Source organism: Biomphalaria glabrata, chromosome 10 (assembly GCF_947242115.1).
Source record: "Biomphalaria glabrata chromosome 10, xgBioGlab47.1, whole genome shotgun sequence".
Lineage (NCBI taxonomy): Eukaryota > Metazoa > Mollusca > Gastropoda > Planorbidae > Biomphalaria > Biomphalaria glabrata.
Genome location: NC_074720.1, coordinates 28,094,857 through 28,121,016, shown reverse-complemented (window position 1 = coordinate 28,121,016; position 26,160 = coordinate 28,094,857). Strand labels below are relative to the sequence as shown.

General features: G+C 34.9%; 1 protein-coding gene across 6 annotated transcripts; it reads left to right on the top strand.

Annotated features, from left to right (window-relative positions):
• The first annotated feature begins 9,858 nt into the window (after positions 1 to 9,858).
• Positions 9,859 to 21,713, top strand: LOC106052814 (uncharacterized). 6 transcript variants are annotated; one of them, XM_056044914.1, is made up of 12 exons: positions 9,878 to 9,934; positions 12,185 to 12,289; positions 14,276 to 14,383; positions 15,727 to 15,826; positions 15,950 to 16,215; positions 16,445 to 16,716; positions 17,979 to 18,074; positions 18,338 to 18,475; positions 19,545 to 19,665; positions 20,391 to 20,466; positions 20,583 to 20,781; positions 21,134 to 21,713. In XM_056044914.1, exons 2-12 carry the CDS (start codon positions 12,226 to 12,228, stop codon positions 21,242 to 21,244), a joined length of 1,551 nt encoding a protein of 516 aa, XP_055900889.1. In that variant the 5' UTR covers positions 9,878 to 9,934; positions 12,185 to 12,225; the 3' UTR covers positions 21,245 to 21,713. The 6 variants fall into 6 exon arrangements, with proteins under 6 accessions (XP_055900890.1, XP_055900889.1, XP_055900891.1 ...); XM_056044915.1 differs by lacking the exon at positions 12,185 to 12,289 and having other exon boundaries at positions 9,859 to 9,934; XM_056044916.1 differs by lacking the exons at positions 9,878 to 9,934; positions 12,185 to 12,289 and adding an exon at positions 11,077 to 11,791.
• The last annotated feature ends 4,447 nt before the right edge of the window (positions 21,714 to 26,160 follow it).

Below are 26,160 nucleotides of genomic sequence, written 5' to 3'. Positions count from 1 at the left end.
AGGTAGACTAGATCTAGATCTAGATACTGTAGCTAGGAAATATCCAGATTAACATATAATATTGGTCATTTAGACTAGTCCAGGTCTAAAAATGTCACCATTAAGAATTACGCAGATCGATATAAAAAAATGCAAAAAAGTTATTGAGTTTATTTTTAATGCAATAATTTAGATCTAGATCTACATTTCTTTGATTTTGATCTATAAAGATTTTTAAAAAATATAATTCAAACAGGCATATTTTCTAAAACAATAAATAAAAAAGATAAATTAGTCCACAAGCCTATATATTTTTATACTGGTTTATAATTATATATAGGTCTGTATTATCCGCCTGTTGAGGAACTCCCCCCCCCCCCCCCCCCCCCGCCCGGGCGGTCGGGGAATCCCGGCGCCAAGTGTTTTTTCCTATGTTCGGAACATGAAAAAATCCATTTTCTGAGCTGTCTACAGTGCACTATCCTGCTATTCTTGTAAAAAAAAATAAACTAAATAAATAAACTAACAAACAGTGCAGTTCAGATATACCAAATTTTCTGTATTAATCATCCTTATTATTTATTGGATCACAGAAAGAGATCAATGTGTCAAGTGTTTTACTTGAGGAAGTGTTGAAAGTCACTTAAAATCCCCTCCCGGACTACGCTCATAGAATTTGGTGACTGTAGTTCGCTTTATTTTTATTCTCAGGCTGTTGCTAGAATGTACATATTTTTTTTATACCAAACTGTGAGTGGGCAGGTATGGTGTGGGTGAGAGTGAATTTATTTCTTTGTTGTTATTTTTGGTTTGGGAGATGTATATCCCTTTGTTTATATCCCCAGGTATAAATGTGAACAGAGATGTTTTTGAATGTGAGTTTTCTTTGTATTATATAGAGAAATTGGTAGTCAGTTTTTTCCTGGACTGTGTTAGTTGTTATAGATTTTTGTTTGCTATTACTGAGTGTTTTCTATAGAAAAAATTAACTTGTGATTTCACGAGAAAGTTTTCCTGGATTCTTTTTAAAATATATTTGTTATTAATAAGTGTTAACTATAGATCTGCAGTAATCGTTCGTAACCACTAATGGGCCAAGAAAAGAACCTGACAAAAGCTTATATCAACTATGTCTGTCTGGTTTAAAGTTTGTATTTCTCCCACACCCAATCTCGGATCAAGTTGAAACTTTGCATATTTCTTTCTAGTACCTGACAAAACAAGAATCAATTTAAAAAAAACAACAACAACCAAACAATTAGTTAATTAACTATGATTAATTATTATTTTCGTTTGGTATTGAACAAGAAAAAGAAATTGTACTTGACAGATGAGTTGGTATAAGTTGTATAATTCCCCTTGAGGAGGCTTGCGACCTGAGTTCGAATTCAAGCCGTACAACTTTTTTATGCATTAAAAAGCGATAACGGTAGCATTTACATAGATACCCCCTTCTCTCCCCCCCCCCTCACTTTTCTAACTGGTAGGCCTATAGTCATAGACAAGTGATAGGATCATAGCACTTTGAGAAAACATGAAATTGCACTTAACAAAAACAAATGTTAAAAATATTTCTAATCGCACAGATTTATTATTGTTAGTCTATATTTTATATCTATTAGGCCTACACATGTAATGGGCTTTGTTGCTGAACATAAAAATTATATATGTGTCAGACGCGAATAGCCCAATTTTTCAGTAAAAGAAATTACAAAAGTCATTTCTCTGTTGAAAAAGTACATATGTGCCAGTTTTTAGTTTAGAATTTTTAACTCAGCAATGGTTAAAGTTATTTAAAAATTGAAAATATCTGCGGACTCCTCAGCTATTGGGCGATAAAACTAAATTTGACTCTTTTTTCCATATCAGCTATTAAATTTATAATTCGAGTCAACTTACGGTAGGGGTCGGACCTAATCAGCGAACGCAATTTTCGCTGGAGTCATAATGAGCGAAAGGCCGTAAAAAATAGCGAAATAGCATGTTAAAATATAGGAAATTATGCTTCAAATAGCTCTATCATCTAACTTCTTCCATGAAGCATTATAACTATTGTCCTCCTTGTGGCATTAGGCCTAATTTTTGTTAAAATTTTCTTGTGCTCCACATCTCCTTTCTCTGCTTGGAACATGATGTCTATATAGCCTACGAAACTTGCGATAAAATATATTTTTTTTAAAGAAAGAAACTACAAAATTCGATCTCGCCTCCTCCCTATAGGCTAGTCCACGTCGCTTTACTCTCCATTTAATAAACTCTCGTTACTGCGACTATGTTTTTTAAGAACACATGTTCAGTGCACTTATAATCACCATCAACTCGATCTCCCCCACACACGCACACACATACACACACGCGCGCTGATTGACTCAAAGGCAGATCCCGAAAGCGATGGATTGATGATGTATGGGCGGCAGATCTACAACACCTTGGGTTTCGGGCATGGAGACGAAAGGCTCAGGAGAGATCTTGTAATTTTATACATGTATTTATGTATATTATATGATAATTCTTATATTTATTACTAAATATATAGTTCGCCTTTTTTCCGCTCCTGAAATCGAATATTTTCTCTTGGAAACCTCCTGAAATCCTAATCTCAGAATGGTGGGGGAACCCTGGGAAAATAAATTCTGATCTTTTAAACATCTATACACTTATTAATATCATTAATTAATAACAAGAGGTTAACCAGCCAGTTAAAAAAAATGAGGACAGCAAAACAGAGGTCCCCCCCCCCCCCCCCCCCCGTAAAAGCCGTATAGGCCTAAGCTGAAGTTGTTAAGATCAACTGTTGCGTCATTTCACCCTCAATGGCACAGAGGAAAGTAACTGCCAGCAAATGACCTTTGAGAGACTGTTGTAGAGCTGCGAGTCAAACATTTTAGACGGAAAGAAAATGCGGGAAAATATGCTGGTCGTAACTGGGCGTAGTCATGTGAAACACGCAATGCACTCATCCTTAATCTTCGAAATCGAAGACATTGGGTTAAGGTTAAAAATAGGCCTATTATTTTAATATTTCAGTTTACAAACAATAACAATAGATAAGACAAAAAGAAAAACAGATGAAATCAGTAACTAAATTATCATTAAATGGCTTTTTAAGCTTATTATAGGGGCTTTCGCTGAATAGGTTTTCAGTTAAAAAGGTCATTTTGAGCGAACACCCCATAATATATTTTTTTCAACGGAATAAATAGCCTATTCTATTATAGCTAACTATTTCCTCATCTATTTAGAAGTACAATATGCATTTTTTTTTCGGCCGATGTCCATTGGTGCTTTAAAATCGCCTTAAGTTCGGGCCTACTCTCGTTTATCCGGAAACGTTTTGAGAATGAAATTTTCATACATGTCAACTTTGACCTTCAGCTATGCTTTATTTTATGAGGGAAAACGAAAGTGAATATGTGGGAAATGTAGAAAAATGGAGTCTTTGTAATACCATTTTATTAGTTCTGCAGTTACTTTTGAAATAAATAAGAATGGATAAAAATTACGGGGATGTGTTCGCTTTATATGCCATTTCGCTGATGGGCCTTTATATATCTACTACAATAAATATAGGTTTTTGATTCCTAGTTACGATTTATTGAGGTAGGTGCTGTTTTACTACTATATACCAAGTATTAGAGTTTAGAAAAACCCAGGTTCGTTTTTTGTGCAACGCTATTAGCTAACACCGCATATCATCTCTCCATGAGTAGATCTATATTTAGATCATGATTTAGATTGCCAAGTCTAGCCTATGCTATGCCTATAGTCAGTTTTTATTAAGAGTTCAATGCTATCGGTATCAATCTCCATGAAGTTGAATAGTAAGCCATAACATCAATCCCGTTAGTGTCAAAATTGCTCTAGCTGAGCTATTTTCTTCTAGTCCCCCCCCCCTCATAAAAAAAACCCCCTTAACGCTTACATCAAGGGGTAACCCCTTTTTTTTGACCATCTTGACTGATAATACACAACAGAGACAAATTTATCAGCCTTTAATATGCCATCTATCTTCGATACGCCCAACCCGACCGCCATCTGGCTTTCCACCATCACATTAGCGAAGCTAGATAATACGTGGACGATGGGAATTATGAGCTTAAAATTTCTATTTCTTTTCATCTCTCAAATCTATTCGAGACCAATAGCCAAAAAAAAAAAAGCCTGAACACTGACCTGCAACTTAGCAACATGTGAGCAGTTTATACCAATAACTCGTTACCACGTCACTGACAAGAATGGCAACTCAAAATCATATTGCAAAAACTGTGTTTCTACACCCCCCCCCCCTCTTCTATTAGCTTGCAGTTTTGTTATGAGTAATGCACAATTTTTCGCGGATAATAAAGATTACTATAATTACGGGGCATGGGCGTAGCCAAGGGGGTATTTTGGGGTTCAACCACCTACTGCGGAAGGGGGATCGGAATTTAGTGACTGATTTTTTGCTTTGATTCTATTTATTTTAGGTGAGATTTTAATACTCAACCATCACTTGCTCCAGCTTTGCCAAGGGAGTTTTGAGTTTAAAACCCTCTACCAGGGGGCTTTGCAGTCAAGTCCCCCTCTTCTATAAAAAAAACCTCGGAAAAAATGAATACAAACGAGAATCCCCAATTTCCAAGAGCATAGCTAAGGAAAATTTTGATTTTAAAACCCCCTCCGAAATTTACGATAAAACCCCCCTCTTCATTATAAGACTATCCATACATCAGTCACCAGATTCTATGAGCGTAGCCAAGAGTGTTTTATGTTTAAAACCCCCCTCCAACGGAGTTTATAGCTAAAAACCACCTCTTCAATATAAAAAAAGCAAATTACATACTCAACATTCTATGAGCGTAGTCATAGGGTTTTTGAGTTTAAACCCCCCTTCAGCAGGGTTTGAAGTTAAAAAATACCCTTTCAATATAAAAAAAAAGCGAATTGCACACTAAAAATTCAATGAGCGTAGCCAAAGGGCGTTTTGAGTTTACCCCCCCCCCCCCTCAGCGGCCGTTTGAAGCTAAACAATACCTCTTCAATATAAAAAAAGCAAATTACACATTAAAAATTCTATGAGCGTCGTTAAGCCAAGGGGGGTTTTGAGTTTAAACCCCCCTCCTCCAGAGGGCTTTTTTTAAAGTTTAAAACCCCTCCTAAAGGTTTTGAGTTTAAATACACCCATACAGAGAATTGTGAGGTTGAAAACCTCTCTCTTCCATTTTATTCTAAGCAAACTACTGTCACCAAATTCTATGACCGTAGCTAATGGGGTTTTGAATTTTAAAAAAAAACAACTCCCCACATTTTTTAGTTTAACCCCCACCCCCCCAATGATATTGACGATAAAACTTCCCTTTTGATATAAAATCTAAAGCAAACTACAGTCACCTAATTCCAAGCGCGTAGCCATAAAAGTTACACATTTCTACAAGTGGCTGGGTTCCATTAATAAAGTGAAGTGAATAGTCATCTGCCGAAATTGAAAAAGTCTAAATGTTGCTCAACAAAGATGGCTAAGACGGAATTTAGGAGTCAGTTATAGAGATCGGGTCTCAATCAAGGAAATCCTATGCCGAACTGAGAGTGGACACCTTAGTAAGGTTGTGACAGAGCGTCGGATGAGGTTTGCGGGACATGTCCTCGACAAAAAGAATTACGCACATATTTGCGATGACATGGAGGCCATTACGAGGAAAGCGCAAACAGGGACATCCTAGTACAACTTGCCGCTACACTTTAATGAAGGTCCTCAGAGCAGGTGGGAAGAGGCTACAGACATTGCCAGTGACAGATTTTTGTGGAAGCAGCTTGCAGCCCAATGCGCCGAACGACGCGGGAGGATTTAAGTCAGTAAGAATAGCAGATAAAGTTTTTGAAATAAAACTTTTTAATTACAGGATAATGCACTGTAGATACCTCAGAATATGCATTTTGTTGGCTTTTAATACCGGAAATAGTGCTTGGCGGCGGGGCTTCGACCCTCGCTGGGGGAGCCCTGCGCTCAATGTACTCAACGCTTTTAGTGGTGCTACGTTTCTCCCTCAAAAGCTACGGTCTGCGGGCTTTTTCAGTGCACGGATCTAAGGTTTGGAACTCACTCCCCATTGATCTCAGACAGACAACATGCTACACTACTTTTAAGAAGAACATTAAGACCTATCTGTTTTAAACGTTTTTAGATTAATTGTTAGCTGTCGTGTTTGTAATGTTATTACAGCACCTTGAGCCTACATTTTGTTTGTTAACAGCGCTTTATAAATAAAATTATTATTATTATTACAGCGCTCCCCCAGACCCCCTTGCTGGCAATGGCGGGGAGTCTACAAAGAACACAATAAAAGGTCTTCCGAAAGAATGAAGGGGTTAATTGTGTACACACACACACACGAATTTTTTTGCGGGGGTTACCTCCCCCCCAACCCGAAAACAAATCCCGGCTACGCCCATGTTACGGGGCATTGGGTCATTTAATATGTTGTTAACCTCGTGTATATATTCTTTCCCTGTACACATTTCAGTGTAATGTATTGACGTAAATACTATCAGAAATCCACATTTCACGATGGTGCCGATAAAAATGAACTAGCTAGAAGTTCTAGAGGACCATTTGGACAAAACAATGTCTCCGAAAAGACGAAAATAATGATCTCGACTATAAACCCTAAGTAAGATATTCTACAGTGAAACGAGGTTTCGCAGCCGAGTCGCAGCCCTATATACGCCTACTCTTATTCTAAGATCGCCTTGTGACTGTCGATTCCTAAGCTAAAAAATTAAAAAACAAAGACAAAAAAAAAAATTCCCTTCAAGGAACAGTACCAGGGGGGAAAAAGAGGCAGACAAAGAAAGCGACGGGAAGACAACATCAAAGAATAGACGGGCCTGTCATTGAAAGTGATTCTATCCAAGACAGAAGACAGAGAAACACGACCAACAGATTGGTGCCCTAACGACCAACAGACTATCACTAAGGGATAGGTGAAGGTGAAAGTGTAAAAGTTTGGCGACAGAGTTTATGTAATATAAGGGAATATAATGAAAAAGGTCTATCAGTACGTTGACTTTGTTGACATTTTAAAAATATTTTTTCCCACAGGGATCAAATTTTTTTTACAAGTTGGTTTTACATTTTAAACTTTGTTGCCACGAATAAAACTGCATGATATGCAGCGAATTCCAGGTATCTTGTTACCTTTACTAATAATAGATCTAAATAAATTTGGGCGATAACTTACAATTTACACTTGACTATTAAAAATGCAAAAAAAATAGAGTAGAATCATAGACATAAAATATATATTTATGTCTATTAGTAGAGCTGGGTGGACTTTGTCATATCCTAAAGATCCCAGTCTTCACCAAGATTAGAACCCAGGATCCCTGATTCAAAAGCCAAGCTTATATGAAGGTCCCATACTATTGGCGGGAGGGTTTTAACTCAACCCCCCCCCCCCAATGGCTACGTTAATGAAATATGGTGAATTTAGTTTGCTTTAGTTTTTTTATTATTATTTTTATTGAAGCCCTAAGCCCCTTGGAGGGAGTTTTAAACTCAAAACCTTTTGAAGGGGGTGGGGTCAAACTAAAAAATACCCTTATCTTATAAAATACAGACGTTACTTAAAAAAAGAAGATGATTACGTCCTACGTGTCATGCATCTAGTCATGCATATTAACCAATGACTTAAATTCTGCCAAGTCATTGGTTTTCCTGGCTGGCACAGGCAACCCATTCCTGCAATAATAGCACCAGGGAAGAAGGAGCATTTGTATAAATTTGTCCTAGCATATGGGACGAGAAATGTGCCTTTTTCTTGTATCTTTCTGAGTTTTTATTAGGTTTTGGAAATTGATGACAGTATTTTGCTTTATTATTTTTTTAAATTATTGCAGAGGAGGGGTTTTAACCTCAAAATCCCCTTGGCAACTCTCAGTGCAGGATTTTTGTGGAGACCCTAATTTTTTTTTTAAAGCTTTAATAAATATCCACTTATGAATGAAAATACTTATATCTTAAAGCATGTTATATTTTAGAAGAAAGAAATAGCTAGTTATTCTGAATGTAATCTCACTTTCTTTTAAAAAGTTTAAAAAGTGTAGGCCTATATTTTATTAGTTCCTGGAGGCTAATAAATTTTTAAGGTCATTGGTACACGCCAGGTCGTAAATCTGGAGCGTGTAAGCCCTATTTAAAAATTTAGGCCTACTTATTCTACAACACTAGCCTATACCTTACAAGCGTATACTTCTTAATATAGACATTTTAGCCAGCCGTAAAAATGCGAGGTAAAAAACTAAAAAAAACAATAAAAACAAAACAAAACAAAAAACAACAAACATTAAAAACTTAAAAGTTTCTGAACGGTCGAAATTCAGATATATTTTTTAAAATCTCTTTTAAGGCTGCCCCATTCTTCTGTAGCCCCGCCTGCCCTCCCTTAAATTCGGCCCTAGCTGGCTGCGCCCATGGATTTTGGTTACTGTAGCTTGCTTCAACTCTGAAGGAACATCCGAAACATACAAAACATTTTACTAACAACCACTGCCCACTGGATGGGTTTTCAAACTCACCCCTCCCTTTTGGTAACGCTCATGGAATTTGGTGATAAAAATGCTTTAGTTTTTTTTTTTTTCAATGAAGAGTTTTTTTTTCTTTTTTTTTTTAAGCCTCAACCCCCTCCCCCCCCGCCCCCAGTGGTAACGTTGGAACAAATTCAAAAGATGGTTAAATCATGGTTAAATCTCCCCTCCAATAAAAAAAAAAAAGCAGTGACCAAATTCCACCCACTCCCCTTTTGCGGAAGATGGGAGGTTCATTTCGAGATCTCTGTATCTAGAATAATTCTAGATCAAGAACTAAAATTAGACTAGATATCCATGGCAGATAAGGATATAGGCCTATATTCTAGATCAGATCGGAATGAATTAAGAGATCATAGACAAAAAGATATAGATAATATAGATCTATGTCTATGAAAGAGATCTATTATATCTACTAGATCTATCTGATCTATCTAATCTAGATCTAGATCAGTGATTCCGAAAGTGGTCTATATATAGACCCCCAGAAAGTGTAGAACCCCCCTTTCATTTTTTTTTTCAAAAGAAGTAAAGGTTTTAAAATGTATCTTACCTGTACGTTACGACCCTCACTTTCTGATGGATTGGTGCCATATGACATTTAACATTTGTACGTTTATGAAATGAGAGAGTTGAGAAACTACAAGTGGACTTTGAATTTAGAATCTACCAAAAAAAGTAAATGAATTTTTCCTTTTTTTTTTTTTGCTGAGCATGATCATAATTTTAACTCATGTTTAGACATATTTTATTTGTAAAGAAAATTTAAAAAAAACAACAAAAAAAAACAAAAAACGGCACTATATACAAATATGACGCATTCTTTTGATGAATCGTTGGTAATTTAAGCTAGTTCAATGTTGCTCACATTTTAAGTAAAGAAATGAAGTTTAAAAAACATAACTTTCAGATATCTCATTAATTAATCTAAGTACTATAATAGATTCACAGGTTTCTAAAAAAAAATGTTTCAGGCCAATTTCATTTCTTTTTTGTACCTTTTCGGTCATGTGGCCCGCGACACGAGTGTCGGAAATTTAATTGGCCCGCACGTCGAAATAGGTTATAAATAAAAGATAAAACTGGAAATGTAGCTTTAAATTACTTTTTTTTTTTTTTTTACTATTCGACTCACTGGTTAGTAATTAGTTTAAAAAACGTAAAATTTATTTTAATTTTCAATAATGAACTCACCGCAGAACTTAAGCATGGGGTCTACCGAAAACTGGAAAACATGGCAATAAGGGGTCTACAATACAAAAAAGTTTGGTAACCACTGATCTAGAGGTTTGTTTTTGCCCTTGACATTGCAGCATTGCAAGTAAAAAAATTGCAACGGAGATTTTCCAACGGAATCAACTGACTCGAATCTTCTTCGTTATGACTATGACTAGTATGACAGTTTAGAACTTTAGATCATAATCATTCATAATGATAATCATGTATATATATATATATCTTGACTGTCTAGCTGTAATATAGTGATTAGTGTGTACATGATCTAGACTAGTCAAGATTCTATAATTTTACAAAGTCTAGCCTAGATCTAGGCAATCCAACATTCTAGATTCTAGACTAGAGGAGGGCTAAAAATTTCAAAATGATCACAATGCAATGGAACCTATTTAGTTAGATAGAGCTTGAAAAATACTTTCCAATGATACCAATTTTATATTGCTGAGTTAATTGTGAGGGAAGTTATTAAATTTTTAGTGGCCAAAAATTAGCCTTCTTTAGCCTTTGTAAATAAAAAAAAAATCTGTGACCGAAACAACTGACAGTTGAACTTAAATTAACTGTATTATAAAAAGTCTTAAAGATATGGGGTTAAAACTTCACACTCTTTTACATTAACCAGTATTCTGTTAAAATACATTAAAAAAATAAGACCAAGCAATAAAATCTTTGAAAAAAAGTGAATTAAGTGTAAAAAAAAGCCTTCGACAAAAAATAAAAATATATGTGATTTTGTCATCATATGAGCCCAAAAGTCACAAATAAAAAGAATCAGAGATCTGTATTGTGTTTTATTTTGTTTAATTATAATTCTACTGTATTTAAATAGCTATTTATATGCATCAGATAGATAATTCTTATAAATTATAAATGAAAATAGCACTGCGCAGAAAAATATATTTCCTAAAATTTAATGACTATAAGTTTCATAAACTTCATAAAAAAACAGTTTTAACCTTTTTATAGAGCACTGGCAATTAATCATTTTAAAATGCCTGAATTTAAATGCTTTAAAAATTAGATTGTAAATGAAAAATTTATAGCATCGGACAATAAAATAAAAAAGAAACCTTGCGATTTTTTTAGAAGTTATTAAAAGATTTTTTACTTGAATTTTTTTGCAGTAATAGCTCATCATTTTAAAAATATAATGTACTCATTTATTAACTATTAATTTACATGCATACTAATAGAAAAAAAAACACACGGAAAAAAAAAATTAATTAATAGTTCGCTGAGCTAAAAATATGAAAAAAAAATTTTAATATTTAATATTATTAATTTAAAATATTTATTTTTACTTTAAAATTTGCAGATTACAAAGTCATTATAATAAAGACACATTCCCTCTCCATAATTAAGCATTCAAACACTATAAAAGTTAATCTAAATGAAAAATTCCTATGTGCTTCTAAAAATAGCTTGGGATAGACAGAAATTGACCATTTCCAGTAAATCACAGTGTTGGTTGTTACTAAAAATAGATTTTAACCATCAACTTTGAAAATTAATATCTAAAGAGTGCGCCAAGCTACAAAGTTCAAACTTAGCACACAGATATATATTAACATGCTAAATTCAATAGAATTAGTGAGATTGTTGTAACTATAAACACTTTTATTTTATTTAAAAAAGAAAATTTTACCCTTCTTTGTCTTTGTTAATTTTAATATCAAATATCTTAAAAGTGCGCCAAGAGAATTTAATGAAATTTGAAATATACACATTTCATAATATGATAAATTATTGTAGCAAACAGCATTGTTGTAACTTTTATAGGAAAAAATGTCAACTTTCACATAAACTTTTGTTAAGAAAAATTTAACAGATTGACTTCAAAAGCAAATAAAAATTATCTCTGATATCTTATGTTTACAAAAAGTAATCATAAGTAGTCCTCAAATCAAATACAATGTGCTAAAACTTTGATGGAAATGACCACCCCTAAAAAAAGGGTAAAATGTGCTGACACACTTTTCAGCCATTTTTTGGAAGAGAAAAAAAATGGATCTAGGTCAGTTTATCGAAGTACCTAGGAGAGCTAGATTAGTAAGCCGAGTATTATAATTATAATAATTAGGGTTCTATTCTATAACTCTATTAGAATCTAAATATTATTAATGTATTAATATTATTATATATTTTAATTATTATAATGATATAGAGTATAGAGAGTCTACTATAGTAATAGTGTATAGTATAGTCATATACATATGATACATCATTACATGTCATAATCATTACCTCATTGAAAAGCATCAGAACAAGAGACAAGAGCTTTTAATAATTTATTTCCATTTTTTTTATTTCTACAATTTTTTTCACATAGCTAGAGCTAGTACTAGTAGAATAATACTCATTAATAGATCAAAATTCCAGACTGATGGTAGTTCGATTATTTGACTAGATATGAGTCTAATGAGTAGATCTAGAATCTAGATCTTCTAGATGTCACCTAACGACCTAAGGCTAGTGAGTCTACCTGCCTACCACAAGGTCTGTAGGAGTGCAGGTACTTCAAAAAAAAAATTTAAATAAATAATGATAGCGCATCCTTCGTGATTGAAGATTAGCACATTTCTCATATTCTTATCCCATGGACTCGAAGATGACTGTAAAGTCCAATCCTCACTTTAAAAAGCTGGCTGCATACATGGCATGGGTGGGTTTGATCAGTTGCAGATAATAGGCCTGCTTCTTCTCTCAGCTTTTTGTTGGTTCGCTCTTTCACCCTGGCCACTTCTTGCTTCAAATCTTGAGACTCAAAGACTTACAGCTTCACGCCATGAGAAGCGATCGAGAGCTAGTGCTTCCCAGCTGTATATGTCAATATTGCACACCTTGAAGGAGCTCTTGAGAATGCCTTAATAGCGCTTGTATTGACCTCCCTGGGAGCGCTTTCCTGCACACAAACTCCCCATACAGAAGTCATAAAGGAAGGCGATTGACTGTCATGTGGACTTCATGTCAAAGTTGGAACCTTTTTTTAGGCACCGTAGGTGGAAGGAGTTGAACTTTTTGATGTGGCGGGAATATAAGGTCCAGGACTCTGATGCATGATGGGAGAACTACAGCACTAAGTCCTCTCCATGGCCACATAAATATATATTACAGAAAAGCTGTCTAGATTTGTAGATCTAGAGCAGTGGTCTTAAACCTTTTTTGGCCTACCGCTCCCTTTTCGTATTTTTTCTGTAAAAAAAATCTGCAAGCCACCCCCCCCCCCTTTAGAAGAAAAACACTTATAAAGAAGGCAAATTTGAATATTTATTAATTTTTATGTTGAAGACCACTGATCTAGAGCTTGTTGTAAGTGTAAGGATTACAACTTTCACAATGGGCCCTCTCTCCCCATGCATCAGATGTGTCCAAAAGTCAAAAGAGTCCAAAATAATTGTAAATAGATCTAGTCTAGAAATATAACATGATACAGTTTGAAACTTGAGTTTGGTAGATATACAGTTGACTTTGGCATCTTTTGATCATGATGTAGCACTCTGCACTTTGTAGTGTCAAGTATCTAGATCTAGTTATAAAAATAAGACTAAGGCCACTAGCCTCTGAAGTGGTAGTCTTTCCCATATTTAGCTAGGGTTACTAGATGTCTGACCAAAGGCAAGGAGGACATGTCATCTGTATGACAACCATTAGCTTGAAGTGTAAACATTTTGTCTTTCCTTCTTCTGATTACTGGTACTCCCAATGATTCATCTAATTCAGCTTTTCATATCATTTGGTTTCAACACACTCAATAAAAAAAAGGTCTCCATTTATTCAGAGTTTTTCTAAAGAAATCTGTTACTCAGGTCTCTCCAAGATTCATTTTTGTTTCTATTGCATGCTACTGTAGCAAGTCAGGCTGTGTGGCATGCGCTTTGGATCATCATAAGACTGGTCTCAAGATTGAACCTTGTTGCTGTCATCCCCTGCAGTAATTATCATTATTTCTGAATGTCTGAAAACAAAGCAAGGTTAAAAAAAATGATTGTTTGCTGACCAAGGCACAGTGGACAATAGGGAGAAACATGCTATTATAACCATTGATTCAGTGAGAAGCAGTTTTCTCAGAAAGTACAATCTGAAGAAAATACTGGGCCTGCATTTGCTCAATTTGCATGAATGATGAACTAATGAGAAAATTGACTTGATCTTTAAAAATTATTTTCTTGTAGGCCTACTGATTAGTTTTACAGACCATACTTTACTGACATGGTTATCATATGAGTCATATACATTTTTGTTCTAAACCTAGATTTAAGGTTTACCTTGTATTTTTTTTAAATCTTAACCTCCTTTGTAAGGCTTGTCTTCCTTCTGCCCTGTAGGTGCCTAGTAACCCTATATGTTTGAGTAATGACAGTATAGACCAGGAACTAGACTCTACATTGATTATAATTATATGAAATAGAGCTACTAAAATTTTATATTTACTAAAATGTAGATAGAATATACATATGGATCTAATGACTATTATTATGAATATATTTTAATTGCTCAGGTGAAAAAATTATGTCCAAGACAGAAACCAATATATCAAATTCATCATTGTGGTACTGGTTAGATAAAGATTTACCAATTCCAAAAAAAGAGTTCAAGAAATTGTCAGGTAAGTTTGTAGTCTACATTCTACATTTGAATAGTTCCATAAACATCATCTAAGGTCTAGATAATGATCTTTGAGTCTGAAATATAAAATAAAAAACATGAAATTAGTTTTTATATCAAGATCTTCATTTTTTAGTTCTTTCTGTATTATTGATCTAATATCTTTTAAGTGAGATATATATTTAGTTTTTATGGTTTTCAATTATCCTCAATTTCATTTTTAATTCTGTCTTGTGTCTGCAAGTGTGTAATTACATAGTCATTCACCCTTCATTAGACGCTGAGTACATTAGGTGGATTGAAAAACTTTACTCCTTAACATAGTCACCCACTTTTTTTTAGTGGCAACCTTGATTGCAAAGTTATCATTATGGTATTGTAACTCTAGTGGCGGACTGATAGGGTTAATGTGTGTGCGACTACTGACACATATGGATCAGGCAAATCACACAGGTCAACAGCTGTCAATGGACAAGAGATAGTACTACCAGTACACACAAATATGACCTATATGTTATGGTCATGTGATCGAAAGCCTTCACGGACGAGAGACACTGTGTAAGAAAGGGAGTGCAGTCCAGGATAGCAAGGCAGTAAGGATGGTGGGGTAAAAAGTGAGTCTTGGAGAATGTAGCTGTGTAAGCTCAGAGAAGACTAGCAGTGTTTAGAAGACAGTTCTGTTAAGTACAAGAAAGAATTTGTAGTTAGTGTAGCCACTATTCTGTTGTATCGGCTGTTGATGTATTTGTGATTAAACCACCACATTGTTATTTGAAACTTTTGTTGTCAAGTTCTTGTATTAAATGTGCTGCATTGAGCAGTGTTTACAGAAGTCCTTGTAGAGAGAAAATCATTAACAGTATTCTGATTGATAAATTTAGCATCTAAGAGTGAACAATGCTAATGTCATCACTTCACTTAAACTCTTTTTTTCTTTTTTGGCTTGTGGTAGGCCTATGTTTTTTTTCTTTCTAGCAAGTTATGAGAGCACTAGATCTAGTGATAAGTAGGCCTACAGTTCTAGCAAGTTATGAGAGCACTAGATCTAGTGATAAGTAGGCCTACAGTTCTAGTTGAAATTGAAAACTTAAAGCATCTCCCCTTTGAATACATCATAGTGCACTCTTTCTTATGCTGGAGAAGATTGAAAAAAGACAAAAAATTATTTGCTGGTCAGATGAGTGGTTTAAAATTTTTATTTTATACACCTATCTGTTTTCCTTTATCCACCTGCAGAGCTCATTAGTAATTTTCTGGTTTATAATAAGCATAATAACCTTCATAAAATATCTTAGATGTAATTAAAACTTTCAAATTACACTACTTAAAAATTTTTTTTTCAAGATATGTGTTCTTTGTCAGACATTCAAAATATCAACTATGAACATGAATTAAACTTAATGAGTGATGTACAAATCATGGAGAAAGATGGAGAACTGAAACGGTAATCTTGTGATTAAAAAAAAATGTTTTATAATTTAAAGAGCTTTTTAAAGCTTAGATTGATTTACTGTAAATGGAAAAAAACTGTACAAAATACTATGTTTTAAATGCATTTACTTTCCAGGTTTCCATTTTTTTTAAAGCTTCCAGTCATCACTCAAATTAAATTTCTTTATCTACTTCAAACAAATGTCTCACTGATCCCTCGCTACTCCTTGATGCAATTTATTCAACTGATAGGGACATCTAACAATAGATGGGTTCAGGAAATGGTTAGCCAATTATTAAAATTGACAGGTGAGACTTCAAGATCTTTTCAGTTTGATTCTTCGCTTCATTTGAATCACATTTTGTCAGATCTAAAAAGGAGTCATAATGACTTTGCAAAGGGTAAGTTAATATAAAAAGAATAAAATATATGATTGTTAAAAAAGAAACTTTTAAACATCTACTCCAGTATTTTTATATTACAATTTTACAATTTTAGATGTTTTGTTTCATTAAGGAAATCAATAAAAACTGTTTTGTTGAAAGTCATTGAGCCCTCTGTATTTTCATACAATTCTTAAATGCTCTAAAAATGTATCTTGTAAATGTAAAAAATGTTTCCTTTTCAAAGATCTGATGCCCATCCAAGAGAGGGAAGACGTTTCAATGGATGGAATTAAAACACCCCTATTGGAGCAAAGCTCTTCTGTTGTGGATGTTATTGTCATTGAGGATGATGAGAATGGTCATGATAAACTAGAAAGTTCTCAGGCATTAGTCAAATTGTCCTGTAAACCTCCAACAAAAAAACGCAAAACCCAGGATTGGAATGAAAGTTTAGATGAAACTGAACCTGCTAGGAATATATCAATAACAGATCTTCCTGCTTCTATTTGTTCTCAGGTAAGGGATTTGAAAAAAAGTAATGAAAAGGAAAAGTACAAATGTTGCTGTGTCTTAGGACTCTATATACTTCGAGAGCAAAGCAAAAGGCCAAGCACTCTGTAGAGTCCATCTCATTTTCATTTAAGTCCTTTTTTAGAAATGGTCTGTGGATTGTGGCATGGTTGCTGAGATTTCTTTTCACCTTCCGCAAGTGCTGTAAACTCAATTACTTATTACTTATTACCCCCCCCCCCCCCCCCCCCCCGGCTTCCTGTTTTGCCTCCCAATGGCTAAATATGACACATCAACTGGCCTATATGTCTTTTCTTGTCCATGTCTAGGGAAGCATTGTCCAGGCCCCGCAAGTAAAAGAAAAGTCTTCCATTCCCTCATGTATGACTTCCAGTACTTCAGAATTTCCACACCACTTGTTTCCTTTTGTAATCTACCACCTGATGTCTATGCTCTCTAGGAGACTATGCCCTCTTAACTGTACCTGGTCCTTAAACTTCATGTCCAGGCCTTTGAGCAATCCATGTAATTGATCCAGCTGTTGAATGGAGGACAACAGTGAAACAAGTTTACAATATAAAAATGATGAATATAATAGTTAGGTCTGCAGGAAAAGAAACAAAATCTAGTCATGACAATTTTAAATTATATAGTCTATATTAGACTTCTTGTTGTAACCAAACAAATTTTAACTGAAACAAATGTGGCTACACTTTTAGGCTGCTAAAAAGTTTCCTATTCTAATTCAAGACAACCTTTATTGTACTTGCAATAAATTCAAGACAACCTTTATTGTAGGCCTACTTGCAGTTCAAACCAAAAGAAAGAAAATACAATTAACTTCAAATTATGTAACATTCAAGACAGAATTTAGTCATAAAAATATCTGGAAATAGTTGATCACAGATGAACTTTGACATTTTATATGAAACACACATTTTTTTTCAAGATATAGCTGGCATATTATGCACGTTTTAAATACATTTTGTCTTGCCTAATGCTCACTATCTGAGTTGCTCACTATCTCTTTATTGACTGTATTTACTCAAACTGTTATTAATGTACTTTTTTACTTTTTTTAATAGTAGCTCTTAGCTTTGTTAGCTAGCAAGTATAGTTGTATTATACAACTTTCATTGAGCAGAAAGATGTTATCTCACCAAAATTGAAGTGATAGTGTCTCTTTTAAACTTTAACTAATCTAGATTTTACTGGTTATTTAATTGTAAGTAAAGATGTATACCTCCTTAATAAATTTGTCTTTCCAGGTTAAGCTAAATCAGTTGTATAATGCTTGCAAGAGCAAAGAAATGGAAGTGACCATTGATATGCTAAAGCCTTTCACCACATTGACACTTTCTCAGGTTTAAAAAAAATTATTGTATTTAATTTATGAGGGGGCTGCTTGAATGGAAAATGTAGTTTTTTTTTTTTAAGTACCTCATACTAATAAAAGCCTAAAAATGTCAAATATAAGAACTAATGTAAATTAAAATAATTGTTATTTTAAAAGTAATTAATTTTCTTTTGTAAAATTGTTTATTATATTGAAGAAAATACAAATAAATATAATTTTACTTGTAGATTGAAAAGGTTTATTAAAAAATGATCTTGATGCTTATTTCAGACTCAAGAAGTTTGTGAATTTCTGGACTTAGCACAAATCACAGATAAAATGTTAGTTAACATATTTGATAACATGCCTTGGCAGGACATTACTACATCCACTGCTAAAATTATATTGGATAGCTGTTTGGCTGCTAAGGTAAAATTTTATAATTTCAAGCTATATCGCTTTATATAGTGAAATGTACACATTTCAGAAATAGCAATATTTTAGAAACTTTGACAGTGAGCCTATAAAATATTGAAAATTAAAATTAAATTAAAATTTGTGCACACCAATAAGATGAGAGATCAGTGATTCTTAAATAAAAGCTTCCTTGGTTTTATGCATTCCTTTTTAGGTGAAAGGTTTATTAGGTCGAACCTAAAGCAAATGTCAGCCATGCACAAAATGCTGAATGACAACTATTTTATTCCTGAAAAAGAAGGAATGCTTCTAAAATAAGTCATGACAAACTGACATGTTTTTAAAAAATTATTAGTTTAAATTTCTTTTCGATCAGTATTAGGCTAATATTTAGTCAAATATTTCTAATATTAGTATTAAAAATGTTAAAATAAAACTAGCATCACTGTTGAGATTATTTCAGGCAATTAATTAATATATTACTTTTATGTGGAATAGTTTTTTAAACACATAAAAAATACATATTTTGACCCATCTCAAACATATTTTTCATTATACCTTTTGGAAAAAAATGAATTTTTTAAATTTTCATTTTCATCTGTATGAGGTTGGAGCATGAAAAAACATAACAGATATATTCAGCACTATGACATCATTGGAACTGGAAGGGTTTACATCCTTAAATTGAAATAAAATATGTATTCCCTGGGAGAGAGAATAGGTAGCATAAGAGACTAAGGTGTCATTGTTACAAATTTGTTGGAAATAATTTGTGTGGACCACCATGAGGCATTTACAAGTTAATTAAGGCTGTCTACTTTTGACATTTCTACATTAAAAACAAATGAATTTTGGAAATAAACAATTTGTTTTTCAAGGTGCAGATTTTTAAATGCTTCAATTAAAAAAATAATTAAGTTTAAAGTCCCCAAAAGTTTGAAAAAGAAAGTAATACTTTTCTCCACATTTGTACTTTTGTTTTAGAAACAAGATAAGTAATATGAGATCTTTTATATACAAAAATCTGTCACATAAGTTTCATTTCAATAAGTATTGAATGTCTATTTTTGGTTACTTTTAGGTTAAAAATCTGACATGCGAACCCTCTGACAGACTGCTATCTGCAGTAACATTGATTGCTACATCTTTGCCACAAGTTTTGGAGGACATATTTGTCAGTGTTTTACTTACTACAGACTCAGGTGAAGAATACATTTTATCTGCCATTTGAAACTTTTAAATTACAATTTTTTTCTTAGAAAATAATTTAAAAAATAGTTGTTGTAACATACTTTGATGAATGACATTGGAGAGGAGGAGAGTGAGGTCTCTATGTGTATGTATTTGTTGGCCTGTCTAAAATGAAAATGTTTGTTGAATGGAAAGCATAGCTACAAAAGAAACATTTGGTATCATTGGGAAGGTTATGAAAAGTTTTTTTTTTCCTGAAAATGGACATGGGGTAGTTTACTGAGTTAAATGAAATAAAAGATGTTCTTGTTTGAAAAGTATTGTGATTTACTGAAATATTTTTGGGTTGTAAGTTAAAAAATGTTAAAGGTTTTAGCTGTTTTAATGGTTTTTATAATATAAGTTAATTACTTATTGGCATTTATACACTTATCACCAAGGAAAGCATTAGTTTTCATCAAGTAAGAGATTTCAACAAAACTTTTCATACAAATAAATTATGTGAAACCTAGCACAATAAGTCTAAAAAACAGACAACTCATTGATACTTTTGTGGATTGTTATTAAAAATGCTTAATTGTGGACTTAAAACTGATTCACTGATATCACAGAATATTTATTATATTTTGTTGCCAGGTAAATATTATTTCAGTGTATTCCTAAATTATCAAACTCAGTTTTTGTAATGCCTGAATTATTTAAATTAATTATTGAACTAAAACTATTTTTTGTTTAGGATATTTTCCATGTCAGCTGATGACAAGCGTTAGCAAAGAATCTTTACCTCTAGAATCCATTGTCTACTTCATTGTGTAAGTTTTGATTTAAGGACAAATGTTTTCAATAATTATTTTTTTTTTGATTATTAAAAAGGCAAATAGAAGATATTGGTAGTTAATGTATAAAGAACTTCTGCTTTATCTTTCAGACAACTTGTGTCTCAAAACATTGAGAGTAATGAAAACTTGACATCACTGCTTCAGATGTTGATTGATAGAAACCCTGCATTGGATGAAGACCTTTTACTAAATCTATTGACTTTCTTGTCCCAATCTTCCCAACTGAACCATTCGAGCTCAAAGTTGGGAAAGCTCTTACTGTCAGTGATGTCTAAATACAGCTCCATGGTTTGTTTGATTCATTTATTTCTTTCGCTCAATTTTTTATACAAATTAAATACCATTGTTCATGAATATTAGTGCTCATTAAAAGTTTGCATAACTTTTCAATGTCTATCATTTAACTTTTGCTTAGGGTTACCATAGATTTTGTTTAAAACATAAAAGCCTCAAAATCTAGTAAGGAAAAAAATGATAGGAAACTTCCTCACGAGGAACTGACTTGTGCTCAGACCAGCTTTGGAAATCTGTGCTCCCCCTACCCAAGTATCACAACTTGTACTGTAGAAGTTTTGATGTTAAATAACATATATATATATATATCTTTGAACCTATTTATGTTTTTTTTTTTAAATTCCAGATGTCTTCAAAGCATAAAGTTATTGTACAAGCTATTGTAGACAAGCACACTTCAAGCCTCAAGAAATTACTATTGAACACCATGAAAAAGATTTCAGACAAAATGCAATAATGGTTCTATTCAGTTGGAAGACGCTGTCCGTATGTTATTATTTACTTCCTTTGTTTTATTTTCAATTGAAGTGGTGTTTTGTTGCATCATACAAGTTGTTCCTATTCCAATAGAACTGCAAGGCACCACTAGTACACCTGATTTGTTTGTCACTCTGTCCTATTTAAGCTTTTCTTTTTTTTTAATTCATACAGCAGCTGTTTTTTTTTAAAGTTTGTGGTCTTCAATAGAATATTACTAATACCTCTAAACTATCAGTGACATCAATGTAACAATTTGTAGAATGCACTCACTAGAAGGAAGTCATCAAAATGTAAATGTATGTGTAGAACATGACTTGATGAGATACAAGACTATTGTATATTATAAAAGTGATGTGTTGTTGTTGACCACCATTGGCTGTAAAACAACTATTTGGCTCTTCCCCTAGTAGATTATTTCTTCATTGGAAATACAGTTCTATACTCAGCCACAATGTGTGCTTTTTTTTTATACGTTTGGCAGTGACCTGTAGATTATTGCCTTAAAATTCTAACTTACTAGTATTGTATTTTTACTGCTTGTGTAGTGTAGAGATTTATGTCTAATCTGCGTCTGTATAATTTGTACTGTTCAGCTAATAGGTGGCGTGTGTCTGTACTGTCAAATTACTGGCGAGTCTGTGGCTACAGACATGCAGATTAATAACAACACTCCACAAATAGAGTGAACAACCAACAGGCATATAAAGAAGTATAACTGTTTAATTCATAACGGGAGCAATCTAGTCTCAGTCACTATTACTACTCTATGAAAGCCTAGCCTCAACTGTCTCTTTAAACCACCTAATCTACAGTCTGGCTTTGGATTCATTCATGTGGTCACAATTATGTGTTCACTATGTCACCTAAAGTGCCTCTCTACAGTAGTACTTATCTTGAGGGGCAACATTTGTTTTCCTTGAATATGTGCCATCAAGCCAGTATCTCTCTAGTGAACAAACCATCACCTAATGTCTGTTCTTTAAAACTGTTCTCAGTTTTTGTCCTATGCTCAACTATTTTAGCACTAGATTATTGTTTAAATAAATATCCTTTAGCCATGTGCTCAATGTTGAAACATCTTACTTGATGATGTGAATCATCAGCCATGGCCTACTCTTCCATTTGCATTCTTTCGTCCTGTCTTTTTGATGCTACTTAGTCTTTTTATATCTTTTTGGACACCCACCCCAGCCCTTATATGTCTTTTGTTCAAAGAGTGAAATCTCCTTTTACAATAGTGTCCAACAATTAAACCCATTTCAAGGAAGATTTCTGATGAAAGTCTTTTTTAGATTTGGTACAAGCATCACAATGATTTGAACTAGATGCAGAAACATACATCAATAACATCAGTCTCACGATAGTCTCCTTCATTAGACCTTTTGTGGCTAGTCTCAGCGACTCAGCTGTGTCATCAACATCAGTCATTAGACATTAGGTTCCATACCGGTACTAGATCTAGTAGGCCTACTAGTAATAACATCGCCACTAAGTCTAGATTGTTTTCATCTTCCAGTATATTTATTCCCTCTAAATTTACGCTTGAATGGCTTCTTCCTTCTTTTATTACAACACACTTTGTCATTATATCCATTATATTGAAGAAATAAACACTAGACTAGCGTTGCATGCTACATATCATCAACACTATTTGGGGAGTGCTGGAATCTAGTTCGTGTTCTCCTCCCAGACACAAAGGATTTTATCCATTTGTTTATGTTGGCTCATGGCTCTAAGCTTTAGATGGAGGCCTTGCTTCCACACGCGGTTGTAAGCCTGTTTTAGGTCGATAAACACTGCATATGTGCTTTGGGACATCAGGAACCCATCGGCCACCTCCTGTGCGAATACTGTGACATGGTCGATCAGACTCAAGCCTGCCCTAAAGCCGGCCTGCTCTGGTGCCAGGATGCCGGCACTCTCAAAGGACCAAACTAGCCGCTCGTTATCCATGCGCTCGGCTATTTTGCCTAGCGTTGAAGTCAGTGAAGTGGGTCTGCGTCTTTTCCCTTTTTGAGGACTGGAACAATGGTAGCACATTTCCAGACTCTGGGCAGTCTGGACTCTACCCAGGTCCGATTCATAAACTCAAGGAGTTTACCTCTCGCAATGCTCCCGAGATGTTTTACCATCTCAGGAGTAACCTTGTCTGGCCCTGGAGCCTTTCGGTTTTTACACTTGGCAATCACTCTATCCAGCTGAGCACGACAGAAGAGTGCGTTGTACGTTCCCTGGACTTTAGGCTCATTCCTTATTGAGGACTTTGGACATGGCTGTCTACTTTTGAGACCTGCTAATTTTAGCGAAATGACGATTTAGCAGGCCGGCCATTTTAATAACCGTTGAGACTAACCCTCCGGGTGTGGATAGAGGGGCAGCCGTTCGCTCAGTATTTTTGTCCTCAAGGTTTCGTAGAAGACGCCAGGCTTTTGAGGAATCTTCAAAATCTAACCCAGCACAGGCAGCATTCCGGTGGTCTTACCGGACGCGTCGGGCCCATTCGCGCCTGTTATATTCCCGCCTGATTTCGGGAGTACCTATCTTGTCAGCGAGCCTCCGGACCTGCTTGCGCCTCAGGACCAGCTTGTTAAAATCCTGAGACCACACTCTTTTTTGCCTGATGCCGGGTTAAGTCCGCGGTGTAAACCTCTTAGCCGCACCCAACATCGCTGCTGTTATCTCGCCGTAGATTAAATCGACATCTCTCTCCTCCACTGCTAGGTTCATTAAGGCAGTGTCGACAGCTGCCTCGTAAGCTGGCCAGTTCGCCTTGGTATAGCTCCATTTACGTGGAACCATTGGAGCTATACACCTGGCCTCTGAGAGAGGAATTGTTATCAGTATGGGCCTATGATCACTTCCTATATCGTCCAGGACCTGAATTTTAGTATTAGATTCCAAGTTAGCGGTTATTAGAGTGAGGCAGGCCTATACTGGCTGCCATTACCGGTATGAAAAAGTGTCGGTGGAGTTTATCTGTTTCGTAGGCCTAATTAAAAGAGATTGGTTTGGTAGTATTTTGTACTTCATGTATTTTACTCCCCGACGTATCGGTTATGTCATAGCCCCACTCGGAGACTTGGCATTGAAATCGCCGGCGATGACATATTGAGCATTAATATTAGTACTGTAATAACTTAAGGGAGGCAACTCAACGAGGCAACGATGTTTATTTACAGGACATCACAAATACATCAAAACAACATCCATCTTGAGCACAGTCTCTTCACTCCGGCTACAGACTTTGGCGGAACTCGTTATTCTCCTAATGTCAACATCCTTTCTGTCTACTTTCTGGCAGTGCACATGGCGGGGTTATAACAGTATTGTCTATCTTCAGGCCGATTTCATACTTAGTGGGGTTATACAAGGTTTGTGAACTTAATTTTACGCCCTTTCTTGTGTATATCGAGGGTGATGGCGTCGTTACGCCCGTGCACCTTGGACCTGCTTAGTAACCAAGTTATTTCGAACATAGGTTATTAGTCCTCGGCAGTCTGTGCACTTAAATTTGTAAGTTGTATACCCGGTTATACTGGAATTGCGTTTTCCAGTAAGGGTCTCTTGTAGTATTGCTACATCAATTAATCTCTCGTGGAGGAGTTTAGTTAGCTCTAGTATCTTTGGGATTAATTATAAGATTGTGAGGGTACTGATGTGGGTGGGATCCCACTAATGTCAATTTGATTATTTTGAGAGCCAGAGACCCCCCCGTCACTAATTCGTTTCCAGTCAGTTCGGATTGGCGCGTTACATGATCGACAGGAGGTTGGGGCTGACGTCCAACAACATGCTTCGTATCGGACCTCCGAAGGAGGATCGAATGCAGTATACGTTGAGAATACGACTTTGGTGGAGGAATATTAGTCCATTTTTCGCGGTATTCTGTTTGCTGTACCAGGAGTTCCTGAACCTCATCGTATCCAAAGTTTTTGGATTACACGCTGTATCAAGGTAATCATTCTTCTTACATTCGTTGTACGCTATACATCTGTGTAGATCTAGCTGCCAAGTCTGGACTACCAATCTGGTTTGTATTGGTTCTGTTTCAAGTTGGGGACACCCTATCGCGTGAAAACCACAGACCGTGTTGCTCTCAATCATTTCTCTTGATCATGACGTGGCGTCACAAGGACAAGTCGAGGATTTACGAGAGACTACGTGGAGCTGAAACTGTTGTGCTATCTTTGACTTGTTTGCTCAAACATCAATAGAGCTTTAGATGGTCTTGATCACCTTTGTTTATTACGTTTTCGTCAGTTCATACCTCCTTGAGGTCATTGAGTAATTGTGTAACTATCTATCTTTATAGATATTTCGTGTATCTTGCAATCTGCTGGATAATTGCACACAATCACAAGTGGTTTACCTATCAGAAGCTGGGTATCATTCTGAAGAAGGCCTTACTTGTGGAGTAGCCTAGTTTCTACGCTTGTAGTAACAGTATGTAACCTATTAGTAATCGGTTAAACTCACTGGATATGTTACGCTGGACGTTTTTTTTTTTTTATTTTTTTACCTCAAGTTACATTGAGCTGTGTGATTGTGTGTATGTGTGTGTTTTGTGTGTTATATTTATTTATGCAACTTGTATTGACATAGGCGGTCATCTCTAGTAACTTTAGCTGCAAGCCAGCAGCTTCATTTGCCTTGCAGATCTCTCTTAAAGTCTTGAGAGCTAGAATATCTTCCTCTAAAATTTCTTTTTTGTACTTGTGTCTTTGATGCCAACTACCATTCGGTCTCTTAATAGTGACTCTTCCATATGGTTGCGAAAACTGCACCGTTTAGCAAGTGTGGTAATCCTCGACAGTTTCGTGCGGCTTCTGCTCTCTGTTGTTAAAACCATATCATTCTTAAGTTTCATTCTTTAGACCTATGAAATGCTCATCA

Excerpts from the sequence above, each read along its gene's own strand:
- LOC106052814 (XM_056044914.1), top strand. The coding sequence starts at position 12,226 with ATGTCACCTAACGACCTAAGGCTAGTGAGTCTACCTGCCTACCACAAG. Across the intron at positions 14,384-15,726 it reads AGAGTTCAAGAAATTGTCAG|ATATGTGTTCTTTGTCAGAC; the intron begins GTAAGTTTGTAG and ends TTTTTTTTCAAG. Across the intron at positions 20,782-21,133 it reads TGTCTAAATACAGCTCCATG|ATGTCTTCAAAGCATAAAGT; the intron begins GTTTGTTTGATT and ends TTTAAATTCCAG.